This window comes from Carassius auratus, chromosome 34 (genome assembly GCF_003368295.1).
Source record: "Carassius auratus strain Wakin chromosome 34, ASM336829v1, whole genome shotgun sequence".
Taxonomy (NCBI): domain Eukaryota; kingdom Metazoa; phylum Chordata; class Actinopteri; order Cypriniformes; family Cyprinidae; genus Carassius; species Carassius auratus.
In genome coordinates, this window is record NC_039276.1 from 23,930,388 (window position 1) to 23,956,652 (window position 26,265).

The window sequence follows — 26,265 nt, forward strand, 5'->3', positions numbered from 1 at the left end:
ATAAATGAGACTGCACTTAGTATAAAATGTACATCTAAAGAGTTTACTATTAAACTAACATATTCAGATTGAGAGAAAAGACATAGCGAAAAGCCATTTCTAAAGGTTTGCGTCAATAGTCTTTGTCTCTAATTTTCTCTTAATGATAATTTGGTTAAATGTTGTAACTCTCACATGATGTTTTGACTGGGAGATATGATCCCATTTCAGCCCGAGATATTTATATAGACAGCATAATGAAGCTTATGTCACACTTTCCTTTCATTGGTGTTAAACAAATCAAATACAAATACAAATGTTGTTCTAACTGGCTCACTTCACACAGGGTCAAGGCCCAGTGTTTCCCACCTCGCTCTCTCGCTACAGCAATTCACAGATTTTAGTTTCAAGTGTATCGCTTTGCCACTCAGGAGAAGGTGTTGTTTTGAGTCATTTACGCAGTTGGAAAAGACTCCCTTTGTATTAGTATGAGTCCTGCAAGACGGCACAAGTTCATATTTTCCAGGAATTTGGGCTTTGTGGCCAACTGTGTTGAAGATACAGGAGAAGATGGAGAACGGGAACGTGCCAGGAGCATTGGTGAGGGAAAGAGAGACAGAGAGAGACACACACAACGATAGACAGCCCAGAGCAGGACGAAAGCAGACTCATACTGCAGACAGCCATTAGATTTATAGAAGCGTTGGTATTCATATAGCTGCTGTGTTTCAATGTACTTTAACACACACAGGGTGGCAGAGGAATGTGTAGGATGAGACAATCGTTCTGTCTTTGCCTGCTGATAGTAAAACACACATGGCACTAATGAAATCCTGCCACTGTGGGTGGATACACAGCATGATGGGAAGTACAGAGGTGGAAATCATCACTTAAGCTTCTGAAGAATAAATTTATGATTCAAGATTTGTTGCAGTAATGGAGATTTTGCTGTAGGATTTATATCAGCATATAGAGCAAAACGTGTCTGAATGTGCAGACAGGAAATGGTTTATGTGCATGTGTACACAGGTGCATGTGTGTGGCAGATAGCTTGAGTGAATAAAACTGTAATGTAATACCGCCATGCATCCCCCTTGTTCTGACAACCAGTCTTTATCTAAATAGAGATGCTTGCTTTAGGAAGACATTCTCATAAAAGTTGAGCTGTGAATAAAGGCTTTGAAACCTCACAGGAGATTTTATCGTGAGGTAATCAGTCTAATTACATCTTAGGCTAGATTCTATTCTGCGAGTCTGTGAGGTGCATAATGGTGCATTTTTTGTCAAATTTATTACAATTTCTGACTTAACAGTTCAGGTCTAGTGCATCACACTAAATTTTACTCATAATAATGTGATTTCCATAAGACTATGAATGACAAGAATAACTTTAATTTCAAAGAATTTACTTTAACTTAAACTAGTGGTTTAGTTAAAAGGACATTCTTATACCAAATTTGTGTGTGTGTGTGTGTGTGTGTGTGTGTGTGTGTGTTTGCTGCGACAGTGTTCCTTGTTGTTCCCCATGATGGCTGCCCTGCCCCTGATTATTTAATACAGTAGATATGATATTTATACTATAATGTGTACTATACTGTAAATGTAGCAAGGTACAATCATAAAGTCAAACTCTAAACTTTCTGCATTTATTTTACTAACACAGATGCACTGGCTCTGGAAATGTTAAATTCAAATGTAATACAACTGTTATTATCCCACAATGCAACATAATGCAGTTATAAATTGTGGTACCGCGAAGAAGAAAAAAAATCCCTAATCTGGATTATTTCACAGTAAAATTCCAAATACCGTTTTTAATTGTAATAAATTACTGCTAAATCTTGTAAAATCCTGGAGGTCTTTTACGGAGGGATATTTATACGTCTTGCTGCAGGGCATGGAAGTTCAGCCTTTTCGAGGAGGTCTGCCTCATCTCCCCTAATGGCAATGACTCTTCTCGGTAAATAACACAATTACCTGCACCATTTCTTTTTGTGGATAAATGGAGTTTATTGCTCTCACTGCGTTGTTAACCTTTCAATGTCAGGATTTTAAGTGCTGATAATATCTCCGGAACAAAGCTTACTCATAGTTACCATTTTTGTCTCTTTTTGGACGGACTAAAATGTAAAGTGACCCAGCGTGCAAGTCTGTGTCAATAAACAATGTTGTTTGCGTGCTCTCCACACTGAAATCTCCAGATGGAAATCGAGTCCCTGTCCTCAGTTAGATCAGCCTTGCTGTTTCTAAAAGGACCTGCAATGAAGTGTTTATGGATTTGTGGTTTGCAGGCATACGGTCTCAAAGGATTATGCAAACCTCTGGACACACACACTCTCTCTCTCACACACACACACACACACAAACACTCTCTCTCCGTAAAACGCTGCCTGCCACTTCACACAAGATGGAGCTATTTGTCTCATTTAATGGCTGCATGCTTCACAGGAAAATCTGGATAATTTTGTGCCACTGAAATACACCGTTGAAAGACAATACAGTGTAATTTAGATCATCAGTAACAGCAAGATAAGTGCAACCAAATTAAAGACAACTGTGAATATAGTGTATTACCTGAGAACAGGGCGATAGATAGCTATTAGAAGTTGCATGAAAAGGAGGTTCCACTTTTGAATTATGTTACTGTAAATCAAGTATGCCTGCTACCGAAATAATATACTTTAAAATACTTAAGTGAGTAATATTTTTGGGAAATGAATTCCGTGCAACTTATATGCTAATTAAATGACAATGTATTATAGATTAATTTATTTTGTATGCAGTTAGTTGAGCCACTTTACATGTAATTTCATAATTCCTGAAATTGAAACTATTCTGCTATTAAAACTTGTTTGCCATGTAATTAAATATATTTATAATTACACATTTGTAAAGATTAAGTTGCACTTTAACATTTAAAATATATTAACTTTAAATATGATATCAAGTAACACTAAAGTTGAAATAATAAACAGGTATGTCATGTGCTGTAATTAGTCGTCATAACAAAACATCAAAAGTGTACTTTAAAGCATAACAAGATTATGATTATGATACTTTTAAATTTGACATTATTACAAAGTTCACTTTTTAAAAGTGCACTTAAGAAACAGTCATGAAAGTGCACTCTCTTCAAGTACAGTTAATTGACCTTTTTTAAAATTAATATTGTATTATGTGCAAGGGCAGTTTTTTTTTAAATATACTTTTAAGATTTGAAGTACACTAAATGCACATTCAATAAAATTAAGTACACTTCATTTTCACAAGGGACTTTGGGAAAGTGTATATGTTTAGCGGTGTGATTCACTATAGCCCATTAAAACTGTTTTAAACAATTTTTTGACAATTCTGTAAAAATGATTGTGCATGTACATAATACAATTTATTCTCAAATTAATTGAGAAACTAATGTAAAGTGTTAACTGGCAAATGTTACCTTTAAATATTAAATATTAGCTAACTGTTTGAACTAACACCTAAGTTTAGTTTTGCTGGTGTTACCTAAGTAGGCTGATTCAGTGGTCTTACATATATATGTATATATATATATATATATATAGAGAGAGAGAGAGAGAGAGAGAGAGAGAGAGAGAGAGAGAGATTTGTTTTATTATTTAAATGTCACCACATGAAGCACAGTCAACATTTGATTTATTTATTTATTCAGTATGTGTACTTTTACATTTCATATATGCATTTTAGCAGACACTTGTATCCAAAGCAACTAACAGTGCATTCAGACTATACCATTCCCCCCTTTTTTAACCAGTGTGTGTATTTGAACCCTTTACCTTTTGCAATGCTAATGTTTCTCTACCACTGAGCGACATGGACACTTTTAAAATGATTGTCACAACAAAAAGTGAGGGGAAAAGTTAATTTAAAAAAGATGAAAAAATTGTTTCATCCCTTAAAAATGTAAATATATTTTAACTAGTAAAATACAGATTTTGGTTCAAATCAATACTATGCAGTGATCACACGGAGCCCTGAAGTGTACTGTAGCAAACAGAACAATAAACATGATCTATAAAGAATAATGTGTTTTCCAATCCATGCAGTACATTCAATGAATGAGACCATAAAGTACATAGAGGATGCAGTTGTTAGTTGGTAGCAGAGCAGTAGCACCTGTCAGACAGCCGTATGGAATTAGTTTGCTTGGCTGAAGTGGGAAGATACTCTTCTGAAAACCGGTGATCTAAGTGAATAGGGATTTATTGTACATTCCAAGAGAAAAGCTGGAAGAACTGGATATGCAGAGGGATAAAAGGGATCATAGATTATTTTGGTGTCCCAGAGTGCAGTTTTTCTGTTGCAGAAGGAATGCCTTCATCTGCTATTCAGTGTTGTTTTATTTTATTTTATATACAGTTATATGTGATGTGAGGGTGCTTTGAGTGATTTTTGAAAAATAAAGTAGTCCAGAAGCTGCTGTTTAATTCATCAAATAGGCTCTTCATTTGCTGGACTTTGCGGTTGTTTGATTCAGAACCTTTCAAGTCCTCTCAAACAGATTTAGTAGTGCAGTGCATCGTGGGAGGTTTACTCACACACTTGATGAAGACATCTAGCAAGGTCAGAAACATTCACAATGTCCAGCAGTCCTTACCGAATTACCTCTGAATAACTTGCTCTTCTGTTATCTTCGCCATCATCTTAATGACCAAAGATCATGAGTGAAACGTCTCCCTCAGTTTTATACTCTCTGTCTGCCATTGTCTCATTTCTCTCCTCCCTCTCTCCCCCCGTCTCTCTCTCTATCTCTCTCTCCCTCTCTCTCTCTCTCTCTCTCTCTCTCTCTCTCTCTCTCTCTCTCTCTCTCTCTCTTTCTCTCTCTCTAGATCAGAAACCAACAGCATGCAGAATTCCTTTTTTCGAATTCTTCACTGGGTAAACGGTTTGCTCACAAATGAATAACAGAAGCACGGATCGGTGCAGAATAAGAGGCATGTGCCTCAGCATAAGAGGAAATCCCCTGAGACGACTCCATACCACAAACATTGTACACAGTTTTTCTGTATATTCCATGTATACAGCATGGGGTTCAAAAGTCAAAAACCACACTGAAAATATAGGATTTAAAAAATGCAATAAAATTCTCAATATTAAACTGATCAAAAGTGACAGTAAAGACAGTTTATAATGTTTCTGTAAAGATTTCAAATAAACTCTGTAAATGCTTTCTATTCATCACAGAAAAATGGTTTCTGCAAAACATTTATCAGTACAACTGCTGTCAATACTGATAATAACAAGCACTGTTCCTTGTTACCGCATATGTACTGTACACTCATGGTTATTTCAACCCAGCTTTGGCTCAAATATGGATTAACCCAACTGTTGGGTTAAATTTATACACTCAACTTTTATCCCAAAAGTTGGATTGAAATAACCCAAGATTTTTAAGAGTGTACATATTATATGAAAAAAAAATGCATTTTCTAGGAGCATTTTCACTGGTAGTCTCAGACTTTTTACCCTGTGCTTCCAAGAATGGCAGTTTTTCAGTATGCTATACTAATTTGCGGCCCACAGCCATCCCGTCCGAGCATATTTCTGTCAAACAGCGAACGGCTTTCTTATCTCTAATACATTCTCCTGCTTCACATACCTTTATAGTCATATCATCTGCTGCAGTAACCCAAACATCTTCACAATACCAAGAAAAGCAAGCAAGCGGGTGCAATTCTGCTCAATTAGTGATAGTGAGCAGTAACCCAAGCGGTAAAGAAAACAAGCAACGCTCTGCTGTTTTTCAATAGCCATTGCTTAGCCAACTCAGCAGCTGGGCAAGTACCTGATGGCAGGAATCTCTTAATATCAGTACCAGTGGAAAATGTTTGTGATACACAAACCGAACATCTCCTCTATTTCAATAGGAGAAGAATAGGGCCAGTAGGGGGAGCATCAGATATCATGTCCTAACTTCCAGTCTACCAGGTTCCTTAATAACTAGTGCAGTCATACATTGTGTCACAGAGTTCATTGTGATTAAATACAGAACACAAATGTTCAAAAATGCATTTATAAATATTTGATCCATCAGCAACAATAAAATTGCATCTACATATTAATCGAATCGACATCTGCAGTTGCTAATAGCAATGTTCATTTTTTTAAGGAATCGTGTTCCGCTGTTGAAAAGAATATTCAAGTGTCTAAATTAACTGCAGGTTTCCATCAAAGAGAAAACTTCCTGTTGTGCTGTTTTCAAAGAGAGTTTGCATGTTATAAATAAATGCTAAATACTACACTGCAGCGAACAATTTGACTAACGATGTGACTATGATCAAAACAGACCGCATCATTCCATGGCCTATAAAGATCTTTTGCGGCCAATTTAAGACATCTCTTAAACAGCACAATACACTCTTTGTTTGGGTTGCTAAGACAGTCAATAACAAAACTTCTCTAATCCCCCAAATGTTTTGCTTCAACACAATGAACATTTAATTGATTACAACCATCCCCATCTCCCAACCATCTCCACATATCAACAAGCAGATCAGAGGGCAATGGTTCTGGCGAGCTGAGCATGCTGCGCTGTACCACACAGTGCTTATTTTCCTCTATTCTTTAAGTGTCCTCACTTTCTGTGTTTTAGGAGCCAATACCTACACCATTAGGCCAATCAAAAAGTCCTTTTCCCATCATGCACTAATGGCTTAACAACAAAAAACAGACCAATATTCCTGTGGGAATAACCAGCGCTCAGTGCTCATCTTTATTCTCCCCTGAAAAAAAGGAAAGGTTTCCCTGCAAGAACTCATTTCTCCACAGATGTGTCATTGCTCCACAGCAGGGGGTTGAACTTTCTAATTCTTTTAAAAACCTTCTTAGCGAGACGTCCTGCGGGAGCCCCAGTAATTGCAGTGTTGATCTGTTTATCCTCTGTTCTGTTTCTCTGTTAGCGTCACATCTTTTACCCGCTCATCAAAGGAGGAAATATTAAAGGAAGAATGGGAATTGTTTAGCCTCTTTACAATAAGCATAATTTGGGAAATACAGCTTGAAAAAATTCATAGTAGTTTTGTTTTTTAACTTTTTTAAGGCATTCTTACGTTCCTTCATTTTTGTGACATTTTCATGTCTCTGGATTCGGGAAGAATTTCTTGGAGAACTTCTGAAACCTAACGGACTGTGAATAATTCAGATGTCCCTGGTGGGACCATTTGGACAAGAGCTATTACCATCTACAATGCCATTTCAGCAAGGAAAAGAGCACGCTACTCGCAGCACACCTCTTTATCGTGGGAAATTCCAATTTAGCATTTTCTTTTGCCTTGCGGCTCCTCTGGTAATCACTACAATCAATGAACAAAACTGTTTTTTGCTCATATGAGTCATTACATCACAAGACAGAAATCATTATGTGATTAATCAATGTAAAATTGCTGTAATGATTTTGCCTTTTACCAAATGATGTCTTTCTCAGGCATTTAACTCATGATTAGAAGATGTGTTGTTCAGCCATAGAAAAAAAAATGTCATTATTAAATTATCTTAATGCTTTACGATTAAATAGATCACACAGAAAGGGGTTCCCCAGTGGACACTAGGACACAATTAAAATCAGCATGTGTTAAATTCTTGGCAAGGATCCACACCAGATGGAAGCAGGATTTAGTTTTTTTGGACATTGCGACATCTTACTGGTAACCATTCAAGTGGGAATGTGTCCGTTGTAATGTTTTTAACTCGTCATGAGCTAGCAATAAAAAACTAAGCTGCGATGGTGCCTAATTGAAGACAGAGATCATTATCAATTCATTCGAAGTCAGCAGGGGCCGTTCACCCTCATTCAAGACTGAAGTTTTAATCCGTACCGACTCCCTCCTTGTGACTTCACTGTGACTAAATGCACCCTGCCACATTGAAGGTACTTTCTGTGGTTTTCTTTATTGATACCACTGTGCACACACTCTTCATTTAAGTCTTCAAATGAAGAATTACAAAGGAGCATATGGAATTTCAACATTACAAAAGCTGCGGGAAGGTTTCAGCTTTAATGGGCTTTTGGCTCCTTTCTCAGCATGTAAGATGTGGCTGTATTTTGCATTTGTCATGGGTTTACTATAAATTCAGTGTCCATAATTGCATTTCCAGGTAGTATAAACACCAAGAAAGAAAGAAAAAAAATAAACAGTAAGTTTAAAGAAATACGACAAACATTGTATTTTATATTATTAAAACACCATTCACTGTGAAATTACTATAGGACAATACATATTTGGAAAACTGTTTTAAAATGTTTTTATTATGTAATAGAAAGGAATAAAAGATATAGTTAACTAAAGAAATGTTGACTTTTTGTGACAACATTTCCAAATAGTGTTAACATTTTAACAGTTATGGAGCACAAAACCATTCATAAAAGGGCACAATAAAATCGTTAAACATAAAAATTTACTTGTTTTTATTTATTTTAATATAAGAGGGGGTCAAAGCTTCCTTTTTTTTTTTTTTTTTTTTTTTTGCTCGAAATCATTTAAGTACTATTTATAGATATATGTTTATCTGGTATGTTATTTTTGTCGTCTATCTCAGTCAAATTCTTTAGCATTAATTTTTATCCATTTTCATAGCATGAAAGTACCTCATTAGAGTCTATCATTCTCTATCTCTCCTTGAACGATCCCTCACATCCCAATGAGTCGTAACTTCCCTGTTTATCGGTTCAATCGGGATTTGTCTAATGAGACACTTGTCCTGAACGGCGCGCAGTCTGCTGTGTGTGTGTATGTGTGTGAGAGTGAGTGAGTGTGTGTGCGCTGACGTAGAGGTGGGCTGGCAGAGAGTTAAGTGTATCTGAGTGCCATCAAGATAAGGCAAACATCAGAAGTCCTGAAGACAGTAGATAGCTCAGTCTGAGTTACTCTGATGTGTACATGAGTTGTGTCAGATGATATCTCAGCGGAGGCTCACATTTTCATTCATTCTGAAAGCTCCAACTGATAGCTACAGCAGAAAAGTTGTAAAGTGGTTTCATGAATGAGGTATCACGACATCGCTTGGTACTCTCCAGCATCATTTTATTCTTCGTCAGATTTGGACGATCTGAAGCTGATCGCTGGAAAGCTGAGCGCGTATTGGACCGATCTTCTCCTCGAGCAGAAGAGCTGTTGTGAGAGAGTTTTGCAAAAGTGCACCAGCAGCAGCATGGATTACTTTTTATTTCGACTCTTCTGTTCTTTATCTTTGGCGTCGCTTCTAGTTCAAAGGTAAGAACTTGCTCAGTTGTTTCGTGTCAAATTTGAACGATTGCAATCGTTTCTGTGCATTAAGTGCATCATAAAACTTTCAAAAACAACAAAAGACGTTTTTAAAGTTATTTACATCCGCTTTGGGATTTACATCTTTGTAAGTTTTAACTCTTTTGTAATCTATTGTCAGTGTCAAAAAGTGCTAAGAGTTTCGTTTAATATCAGTGAATCCTTTTTTTTTTTTTTTTTTAGATTATTTATTACTTAGGCCTATGTTATTATATTTTAGTTTGCAATTTAGTAGTAGTTTATATAGATGAGCTAAGTTTGTAGTTGCTCATATATAGTTTTATGTAACGTTTCTTATATGTGCTGTTATGGAAGGAGCTTTACATCTGCTATTTGTCAAGCAAACTTATTTGTAATTGTATCAAATCAATCATTTCTGATGCCATATTTTCTGCATCCTTATGGTATCTATTTCCAGTAACATGGTGTAATTTTTAATTGTCATGATTATTAGGCTACCCTGTGGTACTTTTGTCACTTTTGGCAACAGCAGGTTTGTATGACCTAGTAATAAAGGATCTTTTGTATTTTATAAACACTTACACAATGCAAAAGAACACAGGGTATTTATTATTTATCACTTCTTTATTTATTACCTTTTTTCGTGCAGATGTATTTGGATAATTGATAAGGTTTCATTCTGTCTTCTAGGGCAAACTCAAACGAGATCCTGGGACTAAAGATCCCCTTTGACCCTATTCTCAATGCCAACACGGTGTGTTTGACCCTGCCCGGCCTGACAAAGAAACAGCTGGATGTATGTATGAGGCATCCAGATGTGACAGCCTCAGCCATACAAGGCATCCAGATCGCCATCTTTGAGTGCCAGCATCAGTTCAGAGGACACCGCTGGAACTGCTCAAGTCTGGAGACCAGGAACAAGATCCCCTATGAGAGTGTTGTCTTCAGCAGGGGTAAGGAACGGAATGAACCTAATGAACCCATGGTGAAATAGTGACTTTTTTAGTTTGTGAACATTCTGGGAAAAAATTTGGGAGAATCTGGTTCGGTCTTTGCTTCTCTTGGGGGCTGGTGATTAGAAGTACAAAAAAGTTGGTATATGTACTTTATTAACAAACTAGACCATATGTAAAATGGTTTGGTTAGCTGGAAATGGATCCATATTGGCGAACCTGAAGTTTGTATACTGCAAACATGCATAAATGTTTGATAGTATGAAAGCTTTATCAGCCATAGGCATATATCATGTCAAGATTGGATGTAAATATCCTGCAAGAGGGCTTCCCTGGTCAGTTAATGCATTTTACTCTGTTCCAGTGCAAGTGCTGTGAATTTGCTTTCAGCGTTTTTCCCAACCCTCAGTGGCAAAAGCATAAACCTGTTTAGTTAGTTTCTGTAACCCAAAGTGACAGTTTCCTTCAATCTTTAATTCATTTTCCCACTTCCTCCACCATCAGCGCAGCCGGGCGTACCTCTCACCTTAAATTATTTGTTAGATTGATTTGTTCCAGGTCTTTCATTGGCTTGGAAGGAAATCTAAAACAGCATTTCCATGTCTGTGTCTTCTGGCCTGTGCCTAAGTGCCGTTTGCCCCCCACAGAATCATGAGAGGATTGTACAGAAAAAAAAGCAGCACCGGCTGCTGTCGTGTTTGTGCGTGTGTGTGTATTTCAGCATGCAGGTTTCCTGTGCGTGAGTGTATATGTCACTGTGGGTGGGTGTGTGTTTTAATAAGCGTGAGTTTCTGTGTTTTGAAATGATCAATTGAACATCATTCAGCTATCTCAGATCTTTGCTCTGTGCCCTAAGGGCAGCTCTGCCATCAGCAAGCATTTTTGTAAAACACACTGAATTCCAGACACTAACTGCTTCACACCTGATTGAAGTCTCAAAGGCGCTTTAGTCATTTGTAATCGCTGCCAGAGATGGACAAAACAGGACACTGAGGCGAGGCTGCATACACAGGCCTAATAAGACAAACCCCAATCTGCATTAGACGTGGGGGCATGGCCAGTTTAAAACTTGTTCAAACTTGGAAATTTCTGTTTCTCTTCAATAATAATTTATAATAAACCAACATTAGTGGTCACTCGAAATAATATGGATATAGACAGTCAATGATAAGCTTTCTTGTTTTAATAGAATCTCTCTCAGATCTTTGACATTAACCAGACAGTGTTTTTTTTTTTCTTTTCTTTTTTCTTTAAACATCATTTAAACATCAGAAATTTTATACGGAAGACTCAAAATTAATAGACTTTCATTATGTGTGTATATATACATATTATGTAAATAAATTGTATGGATATTTGAGATGAACCTTTTTTGCTCATTTAAATGACGAATTAGGAATTCCATTGGCTATCTATCTATCTGTCTGTTTGTCTGTCGAGAGAGAGATTCATATGCTTTCAGATTTTTTATTATTTAAAAGGCAAGATAGTAATTTCATAGGCTTTTATTTTGTATCTTTATTTTTTATTTATTTTTATTTTTTGATAATGTTTTTTTTTTTACGATTTAGCAGCAAAAAACAGGAACTTTATGTGTACTTAAGAGGGTCTTTTTATGAAGGACTGCCCTTTGATTTTAGTAAGCAGAGGGAACTATAAACTATTTATCCTTTATGGGCTCTTTCATGTTCCTGAGCATGACCTTCTTTAATTCCCCATCTGCCCCGAAAGTGATTCAGGAGAGTCTGCTTTTATGAAACCTCCATTTATTATTGTTTGAGACCATTAGTTTTCAACAAGCCTATAGCACATGCAGGCACCTTCCTCAGTGTGGAAACCCTAGAAAGACAGAAAAAACGCTGTAATTAAGTATTCTTATATGAGAATAACAACACAACTTTCTACTACTACATGTGGCTCTCATGTGTTCAAACATATTTGCTGAGGAATTTATTAAATCTTGTCGGAAAGCCTTAAAGTCTGCCGCACTTCAGGTCCAGTAAAGAGTGCAGCGGATGAGAGCTGAAATCCAGATGAGCAGCATGTGATTAGTGCAGATCAAACGGCCGCTAACGGTAGCCAGGTTAATTGCAGCCACGTTTTTGAGCTCAGCGTAGAGCCTGTGCACAGATGTGCACGCTAACCAGAGCCCTCCACACCTTCTCCATTGTTCCAGATTGTGTATGCTTTGGATGCTTAAGAGCAGTGCAGCATTCACTAGCTTTGTCCTGTGAGGTCTTTCTGTCGCTTGTTGTTTGAAGGATTATACTGGTACTGCTTTCAAACATCAGGGCTCATGTGGTTTCCTCAAATATGATAGCATTCTTCTCCACAAAGCACAGAGAGAAAACTCCAGCGGCAAAGTGGGCTGTTGATAAACAACGTTTGAGCAAGGCTTGCCTGAATAATTTCTTGTATTGTCTCTTTGGCAGGTTTCAGAGAAAGCGCGTTTGCATATGCCATCGCAGCGGCCGGTGTGGTGCACGCTGTGTCCAACGCCTGCGCCATGGGCAAGCTGAAGGCCTGCGGCTGTGACGAGAAACGCAGAGGGGATGAGGAGGCGTTCAGGATCAAACTCAATCGTCTCCAGCTGGAGGCTATCAACCGGGGTAAAGGCATGGTGCACGGCGTGATGGAACACTTTCCCGCCGACACTCTCGGCCCCCAGGACTCCTGGGAATGGGGCGGCTGCAGTCCCAACGTAGAGTTTGGGGAACGCTTCTCCAAGGAGTTCCTAGACTCCCGTGAGACGTACAGAGACATTCACTCCAGGATGAGACTTCATAACAACAAAGTTGGCAGGCAGGTGAGAGACGGCGTTACGTTGGCTGTGTGTGTGTGATGTGTGACACTAAGCCTGAATGAATCAGCAGTGTTGGATTGCATTTCCAAAGAGTGCAAAGGGATCAACTTACGCTCCCTTTCAAGGTGCGTTAAAACGCAGTGTTCAAAGATGAGCGCTTCTTTTCTACTGAGATACTATAACCGTGTCCCGTGTACTATAGGAGACAATAGCGGTTGAGTTCCTCCTTTTGATGTACCTAGAAGCTACAGATTTCCTCCGAGCGGCGGTTAAACATGAAGGGACGCTCATGTTGCAGCTGTGCTCTTGAAAGCTTCATCCCTGTCTGTTTTGCCAAGCCTAACATTTTTATTTGTGAGTCGTGTGATCGTTGGTTTTTCTAAAGCAAGGCCCTGGCATGGCGAGTGGTTTGTTGAACCTTTTGCCTGAGCTCCTGCCTGCATCTAAACAGACAAGCCGGTGCCCCGTCTATGCTCAATTAGGTGCTCTCATGAATCTTTTCCGATCTCCACGCACCCCCCGAACCACCTACCAACAGCAAAACACTTAAATGAGCAATAACTCCACTCAAGCAAAAGTAAACATGTGCTTCTCTGAAACGTGTTATCTTTGGATTTGGGGATGTTTAAAAGGCATTTAAGATTTTTAGCAAAATATGCCTTCCCTGGTGTTGCCTTTGATCAGTGAGATCTTCCTGGTGGCAATGTGTGATGTAAGAGATGGAGGTGTTGTATCTTTGTTCTCTAGTTTTACTAATTAGATAATAAGAGGCAGATTAGAGGCACTGTAGAGCAGTTAAGTTAAATGTACTGAGAGGAATGACAGGACATGGATAAGGTAAAGAACTGATGGATCCTAATGGCCTTTCTGAATCATTGCTTGTTACTTGTGTTTCATCAAATCAAAACTGTCTTATATTTTAGATTCTTTACTCTTTGATTTGATAACATCTTTACACGCTCTAGGTATTTTCCGAACTTCATGAGGAGCATTAAGAGCAGTGTTTCCAACAGACCTGAGGGATTTTTTAAGTTATCTGGCCACTTGTTTATTGCTTTTTCTTCACTCTTTAGTCCAAGTTACCCATCCTAAAAACTTGTTTAATTCTGTAAAGAATGTCATGTAGCACTTTTTACACAACTAGTTTCAAACATAAGCAAAGAGATCATAGTTGTGTAAAGATCATCATTGTTAATGATCTCTCAAGCAGTTTTTACACAATCTGCCTTAAATGATAGACTTCTTAAATTATCTTCTTAAATGATGTAAGAACACTGGAAAGAGTATCCAAACTTGGTTAGGAGTTGCAAGATGACTGCAGCATGTAGACAGAGGCAGAAACCATGCAAAAATAAGTTGGAATTTGCCTTTTTTAATTTATTATTATGTAGAGTGAGAGAAACTACAAATATTTTGAAAAAAGGCTGTCACTACATCATTGCAACTACTAACAGAGCTGGTAAAAAAGTACATGTGGACATCTTGTGTTTTGCCATTTTTTCCACAGCCTCTGTTAGTTATTTCATTGTTGCTCTGATATGAAAGATATTCTCTAAGAAACTCAAGTGGCAAGACAGTTTGCTTGAGCTGTTTAATTTTATTTTACTGTAAATTTGTATCCCATGAACATATCATTATGCATAACTTACATTTTACTGATATATTATTTTGAAAATATGTATTATAAATTCAAATCATGTGAGCTACTGCATTTTGCAAAATAGCACAGTCTAACAGCAACCATGTTATAGTTAAACTTCAAATATTAGACTGTGCATGTTTGTCAGCTAGTGTAGTTAGTAGTGTAGTCCTGAGGTAACAAATTTGGCAGGCATTTTTCTCCATAGAAACTTCCATTGCTTTCAAGAGATACATTTTTACCAGTTCATGCATTCTCTGGGAATCAAAGCCATGACCTTGGCACTCCTAGCGCTATGCTCTACTGATTGAGCACTATTTTAAAGGGGTTATATGAGGCTTTTTTAAAGATCATTATTTTGTGTATTTGGTGTAACAGAATATGTTTACATGCTTTAGTGTTAAGAAAAAACACATTACTTTTCAAATACTGTACATAATTTTACAGGTGCTGGTCATATAATATCATCAAAAAGTTGATTTCACTAATTCCATTCAAAAAGTGGAACTTGTATATTATATTTATTCAGTACACACAGACTGATATATTTCAAATGTTTATTTCTTTTAATTTTGATGTTTATAACTGACAACTAAGGAAAATCCCAAATTCAGTATCTCAGAAAATTGGAATATTGTGAATAGGTTCGATACTGAAGACACCTGGTGCCACACTCTAATCAGCTAATTAACTCAAAACAAGATTCACAAAGAGTCAGTGCTTCAAGAACCACTAAGCACAGATGAATGCAAGACATGGGTTTCAGCTGTCGCATTACTTGTGTCAAGCCACACTCTAGAGGCGAAGGGAAGTAAAAGATGTGATAGAAAAAAGTGTACAAAGTAATAGGAATAACCGCACCCTGGAGAGGATTGTAAAACAAAACCCATTCAAAAATGTGGGGGAGATTCACAAAGAGTGGACTGCAGCTGGAGTCAGTGCTTCAAGAACCACTACACAAAGACGTATGCAAGACATGAGTTTCAGCTGTCGCATTATTTGTGTCAAGCCACTCTTGAACAACAGACAGCATCAGAAGAGTCTCGCTTCAAAAAGGACTGGACTTCTGCTGAGTAGTCCAAAGTTATGTGCTCTGATGAAAGTAAATTGTGCATTTCCTTTGGATATCAGGGTCCCAGAGTCTGGAGGAAGAGAGGAGAGGCACATAATCTACATTTCTTGAGGTCCAGTGTAAAGTGTCCAGAGTCAGTGATGGTTTGGGGAGCCATGTCATCTGCTGGTGTTGGTCCACTGTGTTTTCTGAGGTCCAAGGTCATCACAGCCGTATACCAGAAAGTTTTAGAGCACTTCATGCTTCCTGCTGCTGACCAAATTTATGGAGATGAAGATTTCATTTTCCAGCAGGACTTGGCACCTGCACACAGTGCCAAAGCTACCAGTACCTGGTTTAAGGACCATGGTATCCCTGTTCTAAATTGGCCGATCTATAGAAAATCTATAGGGTATTGTGAAGAGGAAGATATGGTATGACAGACCCAATAATGCAGAAGAGCTGAAGGCCACTATCAGAGCAACCTGGGCTCTCATAACACCTGAGCAGTGCCACAGACTGATCGACTTCATGTCACGTCATATTGCTGCAGTAATTCAGGCAAAAGGAGCCCCAACTAAGTATTGAGTGCTGTACATGCTCATACTTTTCATTTTTATACTTTTTAGTTGGCCACGATTTATAAAAATCCTTTCTTTGTATTTGTCTTAATTTATATTCTAATTTTCTGAGATAATGAATTTGGGATTTGCCTTAGTTGTCTGTTGTAATCATCAAAATTAAAAGAAATTAACATTTGAAATATATCAGTCTGTGTGTAATGAATGAATATAATACACAAGCTTCACTTTTTGAATGGAGTTAATTAAATAAATAAACTTGTTGATGATATTCTAATTATATGACCAGCACCTGTATGTCCTCTATGCCCCGCCTCTCTCAAATGCGTCGTTTTCTACAAAGTCCCTCCTTCCGACAAGTGCAGTCTGCTCTGATTGGCCAAATTCAGAATTAAATCCTCTCCTAGGTTCATGAAACAGTCATCCATAAAATGTGTTGCTGTTATAAGTAATATAAAAAATTCCTAAATGCATCTACTTTCAGAAGGCCAAATAAAGTGCTTTCACCTAGATACACACAGCATCTCCCTGAAATGGCTGCTTCAATACTAATTTTGGTTACTGAAACCATGCCTTCTTTCTTTGCGTCAACATTTGGGTGGCATTACGCAAATATTTCCATATAGTGACAGAACGAGACAGGGACCGTGTTAGAACGAGTCGTTTTAGGGAGCGTGGCAGGGTCTTAACTTTGATAAAGAATATCTCTTTGGATTTGAGACTTTGAGATTTGAGAAATCACATCACACGACCTCTTTAAGAGTTTCACTATTGCTTTTAGCTTCAAAATTAGTCATTTAAACTGCTTTTGGTGTGGCTGCTCCTCACACAATGATAGCTCATCCGCTGTGGATTTTATACGTGGGAGGTAAGATATCATCATGAATTAATCTGCTGTCACTCTTTATCAGGACGGTACAGAGCTGAAGTGTAAATGACCGTGATAAGCTCACATGGGCTTCACTGGCAGGTTCACACAGACAGAGTCACAGATTGTTCATTGTTTGCTGCTTCCTCTTCTATAATTTGTCTCTGTATCATTCCATCAGTTTTCTGGTTCCCTTGATTATGCAGACAAAACATACTTGGTCAGTCCCAAATACATGAAAGATAGTAGCTGTGTTTGCCATCTAAAGTACTTCTACTAATTATCATGCCCAGTTCTGTCTCGCTATATAAGCTTAGGCACATTGTTCTAGAGACTGTAAATTTGGTATATTTCTAGGATCTGTGTTATTGATGTATTATGTCACAGTTTCATAATTAATTAATATGATAATTACCTTGATCATTGTAGATTTTTTTTGGCAAGACTCAGAGATGACACTTCAAAGGATCTTTATTGTTATCAGTTTCCAAACTGATTAATGGTTATTTATATTGGGTGATCTATAAAGGATGTTGGAATTTCAGGATTTCTGTCTGAGAAGCTCAATTAGGAGGCGCGGCGTTTGATCAAGCTGCCAGCGAGGGTGTGATGTACAGAGAGATGCAATATTTCTTCTGCTCCTGCCAGTAAGCCTGTTTGGCATCCAAACCTGATTGTCAGAAAAGCTACAGACAAGAAACTTGGCTGCTACTGAAATATGTTACTGTTCGCAGGTTTTCTTGAGTCGGTGTCAACAAGATGAGAAAGAAATCCTCCATCTTTAATTAAACTAATTTTCTAAAAAATTCATGATATATTTACGTTTTTCCCTTTTTAGCCCATTGTCTTTGGCAGTTGGGTCCCATCATTTTGGCAGATGGGTGATGTGACGTAGGGGTCTCGGCCGGGTAGAAAGGAACACGCTCTGTATCACAGACCTTTTTTTATTTGCAAGGTTTGCGACCCAACATTCCCTCACCTCCCTCCCAAAGAAAGGTAGCCACTCGTCAAGGAATGTAGTGACTTTTCTGGGATGTACATGTCACCTCATGCCCACCCTCTGGTTCTCACGACGTTGAGTCTTGTTAAAAGCTCTAATTAGTGGCTGCTGGCTATTTGGGAACAGATGTTTGAAGCCAGCAAAAGATTTTAGACATCAAACACTGCAGGAAGTAGAAAGATATTCGCCCTTCCTTCCCCAAATACAAATTTAAACAATCTGTCACTGGCCTGGGCAACACAGAGGGGGGTTGGGGAAAGGAAACTTCATGAAGAAGATCGATTTAATTGTATTGTTTTAGAATTGGCCATTCACTGCTTCTGGCAACATCATGTGGACCGGCAGGGCAAAAAGAACAGGGCATGTTATTATGTTTGCAGTAGTTGCCGATTACATGGCAACGTCTAGTGGGGTTGTAAATTATTTTTTGCATGTTTTCATTGGAGCTCCTTCCACTCAATGAAGACCGGTTGGAAAGCCAGGCAGTGTTTCTACTTTTAGAGCAAAGCAAGCAAAGAGCAGGAGACGGTACAGAAACACAATTTATAAGAACAATGTTTTGACCTTAAAGTATTAGTGACATTTCCTCTACATCTCCTTGCTATATACACCACAAATAATTTAAATGTAAACATTTTAATTGACCAAATACATCACGGTCTGTTTACGCATCTATCCGAGACATTAATGAAGATGTGTGTTGGGACATTGAGGTTTTAGTGGAACGCCTCCTCTAAAACATCAAAGGAACAGAGCAATACACATTTAGCAATTCATCAAGAGCCATTAGATGGAGGATCATGTTGTAAAGCCACCCTGTCATCATTTTGTCCTAGATCTTAAGTGGACTCTCCAGCTTACGTATAGTCTATCTAACTGTGTCTTATTGCGACTACAAGCCCTGAACATAAAAGTGTTCCACACATGATTGTCTCTGTTTGTGGTGACAGACTGGACTGTTAGACTCATAGGACAGACTTTAAAGAAACCAATAATGCAGTTTTAAAGCCTATTATCTGTTATCTGTTGTCACCTGTACAGGGTGTGCTCGCTGTGCTACTTAAGCTGTTTCATGGATGCTTTTGTTCTCAGATGAACTATCTGCAGTAGGTTTACAGTACAGTAGATTTAAGGAATATGAACACTGCCATGTGTAAACCCTGTATCAGAAAGGAAATCAGCCTTGCTACCATATAGCAATTCTGTACCACACTGGAATAGCTGTGATATATTCCCTCACTGGGAATTTCTTTAGATAGTGGCATCAAGTATACTTATACAATTATTTATTTAAATGTGTATTTTTAGATGTGTACTTATTTAAATGCACAAATAACAAAATAAGTGTGCTTTTTATTTTCTGAACAGATTAAACAAATCATTATTTAATTATTTTTAATTTGTTCAGAAAAATCTGCTCTTATTTAATACAGAAAAAGACAAACAGGAAGAATAGTACACAACTAACTAATTTTGAGCATGTTTTTAAGAGGAATAAATAGCAATGATTCATTAATTTAAATGCGGGATGACAGAGAAAAGTTATTTTATCAACAATATCATACCCTAATATTTTCACCCCCAATGAAATCCAGATGAACAAAATAAAGTCCCACTCAGAAATGCAGCACGTTAAGAAAGTTAAATGTGTTGCAAATGCTGTTTCAGTTTAATAGTATTCTTGAAAATATTCAGTTGTATCCATGGCTTGATTGACAGATCCCAAATAATTTAATATTGTTCTAAAGGCTGCTTAGTTTAAATGTTAGTGTTAGCATTGTTGATGTATTGTGAAGGAAAAAGCATCTGACATGAGGGTCTGTGCAACTGTTTTGCTGTTTACTGCCTGTGGTCCAAATGTGCTACCAATGTGTTTTACTTGATCTCAGTCTGGTGCCAGTTTATGGGCTAGTCTGTCTCACTTTTTCTTCAATTAAAGTGGCCCAGATGTGGCTCTCAATTTGCTCTGCACCAATGAAATTACAGCACACCCTTCAAAACATCCACATCCAATGCATGTCGGAAAAGAAAATGTGCAAATTTATAGGCCCTAATATGTTTTGCTTGCAGATCCATTTATAGTGGATTCTGCTGTGTTACAGTAGCCTTTGGAGCAGCACATGTTGCTGTACACATCAAATGCTGATGAATAACTGCAACTCTTCTTCCACTGTGAATCTGCTGTTGCCAAAGAATTGTCAAACAAAAAGATTTGCTCTCTGTAAGGTTGAAATATGGTTTGTTCTGTGCTGACACCCTCTTTAGATTTCCAGAACATCCTGTGATCGCATGCAGTTGTGCTGTAAATGTATGCTCCTCTACATTTAAAAAAACGTATCCCTATAGAAACTGTAAGGTACATTGAAACAAATATGTCGATAAAGCCTATTGGTTCACAAGTTTGATTCAGTGCCAGCGGGGCAGTGCAGAGACTTGAAAGGCTTTACTTTAAGGATGTTAATCTGTACATGGCAGACAAAGCAATGAGCTGCGCTTCCTGCACTTCATCTGTAGCTCCTCAGGCTAGACGGTCTGCCAGGCTTCAGTCAGACGCTCTACCTCTCCACACACCCGATAGATTAACCTGTTGTCACTTAAGCAGGGCAGCAGCTTCCAAGAGAGCACTTCCAGTGTCTTCCTCGCTTCCTCCGCTGCCGCGCACACACAACACTCCAGCCCTTAGGTGCCGAGTCCAGGCAGAGGAGGAAGAAGAGCAATCAGACCCTGAGATCTTCCATCCTATCCTTGTAGATTCCTTAGCATGGGCTGCACATGGCAAGAGCAGGCAGGTCCACTTCCTAACTGCTGGAGGTGTGACATTTAAATTCCCATCAGGTTCTCTGCACTCAAAGGGAAAGGATTTGAATAACCTTATTTGTCTGTACCCACATCCCATTAGCCCTCAGGAACTGATTTGGCTTCCTTTCGGAAGGCTGCAGTCTCTCGAAACAATCCCGAAACGACTTTGAAACGATGAAAAGGCTGGTGCTACACAGGGTTAATCCTTGTTTATGCATCACCGAGAGTTAACTTGAGTGCCACTGGGGGGTTCACCTCAGACGTAGCACGATCAGCCTGCAATTCTTGTGTCAGTGTTTTGTGGAAACAGTTTTGTAGTACCTGATTTGCCATTGTGGGCGTATTGTTGTGATTGATAGTTGTTATCTTTGGCCTCAGTAAGGGTGTGATATCTGTTTCATATCTGTCTCTTTACTCTTTGAGCCCATTCATATAAATCAGACCTGCCTCATTTGCATGCGTACCTATGGTGGCTAATAGCTTGAAATAGAAACCACCGGCATTGCCTGAAGAATTCACAATCTTCAGGGACGGGAGGTGTATGCTTTTGACAACTGCTGAAAGTGGCCTGCGAGTCGAGGTGAACGGCAACAGTTGTCCGCCAAATATCAGAACATTCGGTTTTAGCAGGCCTTGCCCCTGGAGGATTGAAGTCATTTCAAAAACTGAAAATGTCCTGGATCAAGACGCCACTGCATAGGAAGGGAAGAGCTGAAGAAATAAAAACATAAGGCATGACTAAGTGGACATGAAAAAGCTCAACTTCATTTTGAACAGTGAAACCTTATCCGTTGAGTTTTGACAGACAAAACTCAACTTATCTCTAAAGATGTTCAAATTGTGTTTTATCCCATGGAAGCCCTAAACAGTGTGAAATGTGGGATTGCTAAACCTTAATGTTTGTGCTAGCGTTGTTGATATGGGAGGCTGCTGGGGCATCTGTCAGTAGTGAGGGTGGCCCCTCTTCCTCTTGGTAATTGGATCTAAAAGTTTATAGCTGGGGATGACAGATGAGTGCATTGTTGAGAGAATGGGAGGTCTGAACTTGTGAGTAGGGCATCCTCATCTCCAACTCTGATATGTCATGTGGTGAAACTTATAACCACAGAGAAAAAAAAAAAGTGCATGAGCAGTACTTGGCTGAATAAATCTGTCAATAACATAACACTCATTAAGTATATTTTGGCATCATTTGTTATTTTCTAGTTTAAAATATATTAACAAAAGTATTTGAAGTAATTTTGTCAGCCAAATCAAAGTCATGCGGTCTAACCAACATGTAGAAACATGCAGAAAAAAGAAACTTATATATATGAAAAGAACCCATATAGACCCTCAAGAAAACTTAAGCTTTATGAATTTATTAATGATACTTAATATGTTTACCTATAGATTAGGTACAACTTGTACCTTCTGTAATTAAAAAATGGCACAAATCAATGATTGAGGAATCATTTCTTACATGTGATGTATGTAATATGAATAGATGTTGTCATCAACAGTTCACTGTTATGAAAAGCAAAATAAAGATTTAAAAATATATTTTTTATTATTATTATTTTTTTAAAACCATTAAAAAAAAATTCCTGACTGATTACACCCTTAAACATAATTGACTCATCTATTAATATCGGTATAATTTTCAAATCACCACAAATCAGTGATTCATACAATAAAAGCTGAGAAGATTTTTCGCTAATAACGCAGCTTTAGTCATTGCTTTGCTAGGTCTAGATTGCCAGCTATGGTCTAGATGCTGTGGTTTCCAGATATTAATGTCTTCCTCGTCTGTTTTGCTTGTGTGCAGGTTGTGGTGGACCACATGAGGAGGAAATGCAAATGCCATGGCACATCAGGAAGCTGTCAGCTCAAGACCTGCTGGCAGGTGACTCCAGAGTTCAGAACGGTGGGCTCGCTGCTGAAGGATCGCTTCGATATCGCCACGCTAATCAAAGCCCACAACAGAAACACAGGTCAAGTGGAGCACGCCCACTCGACGCACCGACGGAGAGCCAACGCTAACGATCTTGTCTACTTTGAGAAGTCGCCCGATTTCTGCGAGAGGGACACTGGGTCGGACTCTGCCGGGACGCAGGGCCGGATCTGTAACAAGACCAGCCAGGGAATGGACAACTGTGAGAGCCTGTGCTGTGGCCGGGGCCACAACATCTTACAGCAGACTCGCAGTGAACGCTGCAATTGCAAGTTCCACTGGTGCTGTTACGTTGTTTGCGAGGAGTGCAGGATAACAGAGTGGGTCAGCGTCTGCAAATGAAATAAGCAATCATCTATTAAATGTACAAAAACTGAAATTAAACATAGGGAAAGACTGAGAAATCCCTCCCTTTTGCAATGGACTGCCATTTCCATGATTCCAATGGAAAGCACAAAAGCGGACTGAGATGTTTTGAGTGCTAGAGAAGTGTGCACGTGTTTGCGCACTGCATGGGTCCAAGCACAAGATTTCAGACTGATTTTGGACTTGCACTGCATATAATTTCATAAGGGATTTTTAATTTAAATAAATTAAGAATATGGATATATTTGTTGAGTAAATTACCAACAGAGCACTCATCGACACTACATAGTGTTTGTTTTGTTTCAGTTTTTTAAGAAATTAATGGCTCCTAGTCCTGTAATATAGCACCACGCAGACGCATGGGATTCCGGTACATAGAGAAGAGAAATAAATATATCTATATATAAATATAAATACCTTTGCACAGAGTATTTTTTCAGAAGAGTTTACCAAATGAACTCCAAATGACTATATACATATACATAAAACCACTTTAAAACTGGCAAAAGTGTAAACTGGTCTTCATAGGCTTTTTAAGCACAGTCTGTGGATCAGTCCTGGTGACCCGTGGAAAGAACAACACTGTTACATGGATCTGGGCATTGGTTATGGACAAATCTCATGAGAAATAGATTGTAAAAAGGATCTGAGGAGACTAAAGGTAACAAAAGAAGCTGGACTAAACCTCTAAAGATGCTTGTGTGTATGTTGTTTGCCTGCAAACTGTTGGCTGCATGTGCCTCTGTTCACTGTAACAGGAACATATTCACCAGAGCTTTTAATCTCAGTCAATAGATATTTAGATATATGTATAATCACGTCCTGATCACCACATTGTAATGTGGTAGCTATAGGTCCCCTCAACTCACTCAAATTTATATAAAAATAAAACTCCAACCAGTTATTTTAAACATTGTCCCATAATGGAAGAAGAACGTTTGTTTGTTTTAATCTGCTAATTTTGTTCTGTTCTTTTGGTTTGCTTTGTTGTTGTTATATTTATTTATTTGTGTGACTTTTTTTCTCATGTAAAAATAAATGTCAAAACATCAAAAGTGCATTTGTAAAAATATACCGAGTCAGCTGAGTTTTGAGTTGTCAGAGTTAAGTTCCGGTTGACGTTTAATTTAGTTTGATTGTTTGCACATTTAGACCAATTATTCTGGAGAAAATGACTGACATGTAATACTGTGCGAGGTGAGCGTGATAATATGCCTTTTTTTTATTTTAAATGATATCATTTGTTTGAACATATAAGTTATTTTATTTTGTGGATAACTTAATATTTGTAAAACAATAAAGAACTTAATTATAAATGGTTAAAGAATGATGTTGACATTCCTGCACCTGGTCTTAAGTGTCAATTTTTTCGAAATTAAGATTTATATATCATTTGAAAGCTGAATAAATACGTTTTCAATTGATTAATGGTTTATTAGGATCTGACAATATTTGGTTGAGGTACAACTATTTGAAAATCTGGAATCTGAGGGTAAAAAAAAAAAAAAAAAAAACTAAATACTGAGAAATTTGCCTATGAAGTTATCCAAATGAAGTTCTTAGCAATGCATATTACTCACTCAAAAAGTTTTTATATATTTACGGTAGGAAATTTACATAATATCTTCATGGAACATGATCTTTACTCAATATCCTTATGATTTTTGGCATAATGTTTTTATTTTTATTTTTTTTATTTTTATAATTTTGACAATGTTTTTGTTGGCTATTGCTAAAAATATATCCCAGTGATTTAAAACTGGTTTTGTGGTCCAGGGTCACATTTCACCTGTTTTGCGTGTGCAGCAGGAAGGAAGAAAACCAGGGTCACATTATACAGAACTGATATGTTGGTCATCATGCAGACCAATATATCCTATCATGCATGTTTTTTTTGTTATTATTTATGAAAATCAGGAGAGAGACAGAGAGTGTGTGTGCAAAAGAAAATTATAAATAATTTCTTCTGTTCTCTGGCAAAAGTAAACTATTTTTCATTTGTGAACTGCATGCATGAACATTGAAGACAAGTACGTTGTTGCAGCCTGCAGAGAGATGCCTCAGGGTTTCAGTCAGTCGACAGACATTTATAGAGTAGCAAAACTGATCATCTCTGCTTTTATATAAACATGTTGCAGCATAAGTTCGACAAGTAACCCTTTTAATCATTAATTGCCATAAAGAACATAGTAAAGGCATAACTCATAACGAATATCATAAAGCTCCATAAGAAACAAGAAATGCACAAATAGAAGTGTACAAGATCATCTATAGTGTACAATCACGATTCTAATCAGCAGATAAGTGCGAATTAATATCTGGCCAAACAAGAAAACTCATTTTGTCAGGACAGAAGACATTTGAAGTGTGTGATCATGTTGTTTCATAAATATATATAATTCTGATGTCTATATGCGCAAGTTATTGTAATTTGTTTACAAAAACGATCCACAGCTATTAAATGCGCAATAAGAGTTGATGACCTGATTTGAAACAGGCAAAACTAAATTCTACACATTGAATTTTGTGTGTGTGTGTGTGTGTGCTTCAGTTTGAACTAAGCTAAATAAGAAAAAAATGATTTATGATTCTGTATTTACAGTATATTTGCACTAACAGTCAAATTGACAGTCACACTCTCATACCCATGTGACTTCTAAGAAAGAGCTCATTTGCATATATTGTGTCTTGTACATCATTCACTAAGCTGTTGTTTTCTGTGCGGTTGAAGAGCACGCTCCATGCAGGAAGCTGATGCTTAGGGACACATAGAAAGGTTTGAAAAGACATTGAGGAAAAAAAGAGGTCAGCTGGGGAAAGCAGCCGATGGAAAACAAGCACCTCAGTGCCAATGCCTGATGTGAAATAAATGTTCTGCTTTTTTTCCCCAAGGGTGGATCACGTCAAGCTGATGTGATGGGCCAGTCTCTACAAGCACAGGACAGAACAGACAGAGAGACTGTACACACCGCGCAAAGCTCAGAATGACACAGTTTTTATTAGAGCCAGAGATAAGTCATTATTATTATGTTAGCTGAAGCAAAAGCCTGACAT

The 26,265-nt window shown here is 37.9% G+C and overlaps 1 protein-coding gene across 1 annotated transcript; it reads left to right on the forward strand.

Moving 5' to 3' along the window:
* Positions 1–8,773: 8,773 nt before the first annotated feature.
* On the forward strand, positions 8,774–24,547 carry LOC113053583 (protein Wnt-10a). The gene is made up of 4 exons (XM_026218717.1): positions 8,774–9,206; positions 9,909–10,171; positions 12,604–12,977; positions 22,720–24,547. Exons 1-4 carry the CDS (start codon positions 8,977–8,979, stop codon positions 23,185–23,187), a joined length of 1,335 nt encoding a protein of 444 aa, XP_026074502.1. The 5' UTR covers positions 8,774–8,976; the 3' UTR covers positions 23,188–24,547.
* The last annotated feature ends 1,718 nt before the right edge of the window (positions 24,548–26,265 follow it).

Coding starts and splice junctions, on each gene's coding strand:
- LOC113053583 (XM_026218717.1), top strand. CDS start 8,977: ATGAGGTATCACGACATCGCTTGGTACTCTCCAGCATCATTTTATTCT. Junction 9,207..9,908: donor GCGTCGCTTCTAGTTCAAAG/GTAAGAACTTGC, acceptor TCTGTCTTCTAG/GGCAAACTCAAACGAGATCC. Junction 10,172..12,603: donor GAGTGTTGTCTTCAGCAGGG/GTAAGGAACGGA, acceptor TCTCTTTGGCAG/GTTTCAGAGAAAGCGCGTTT.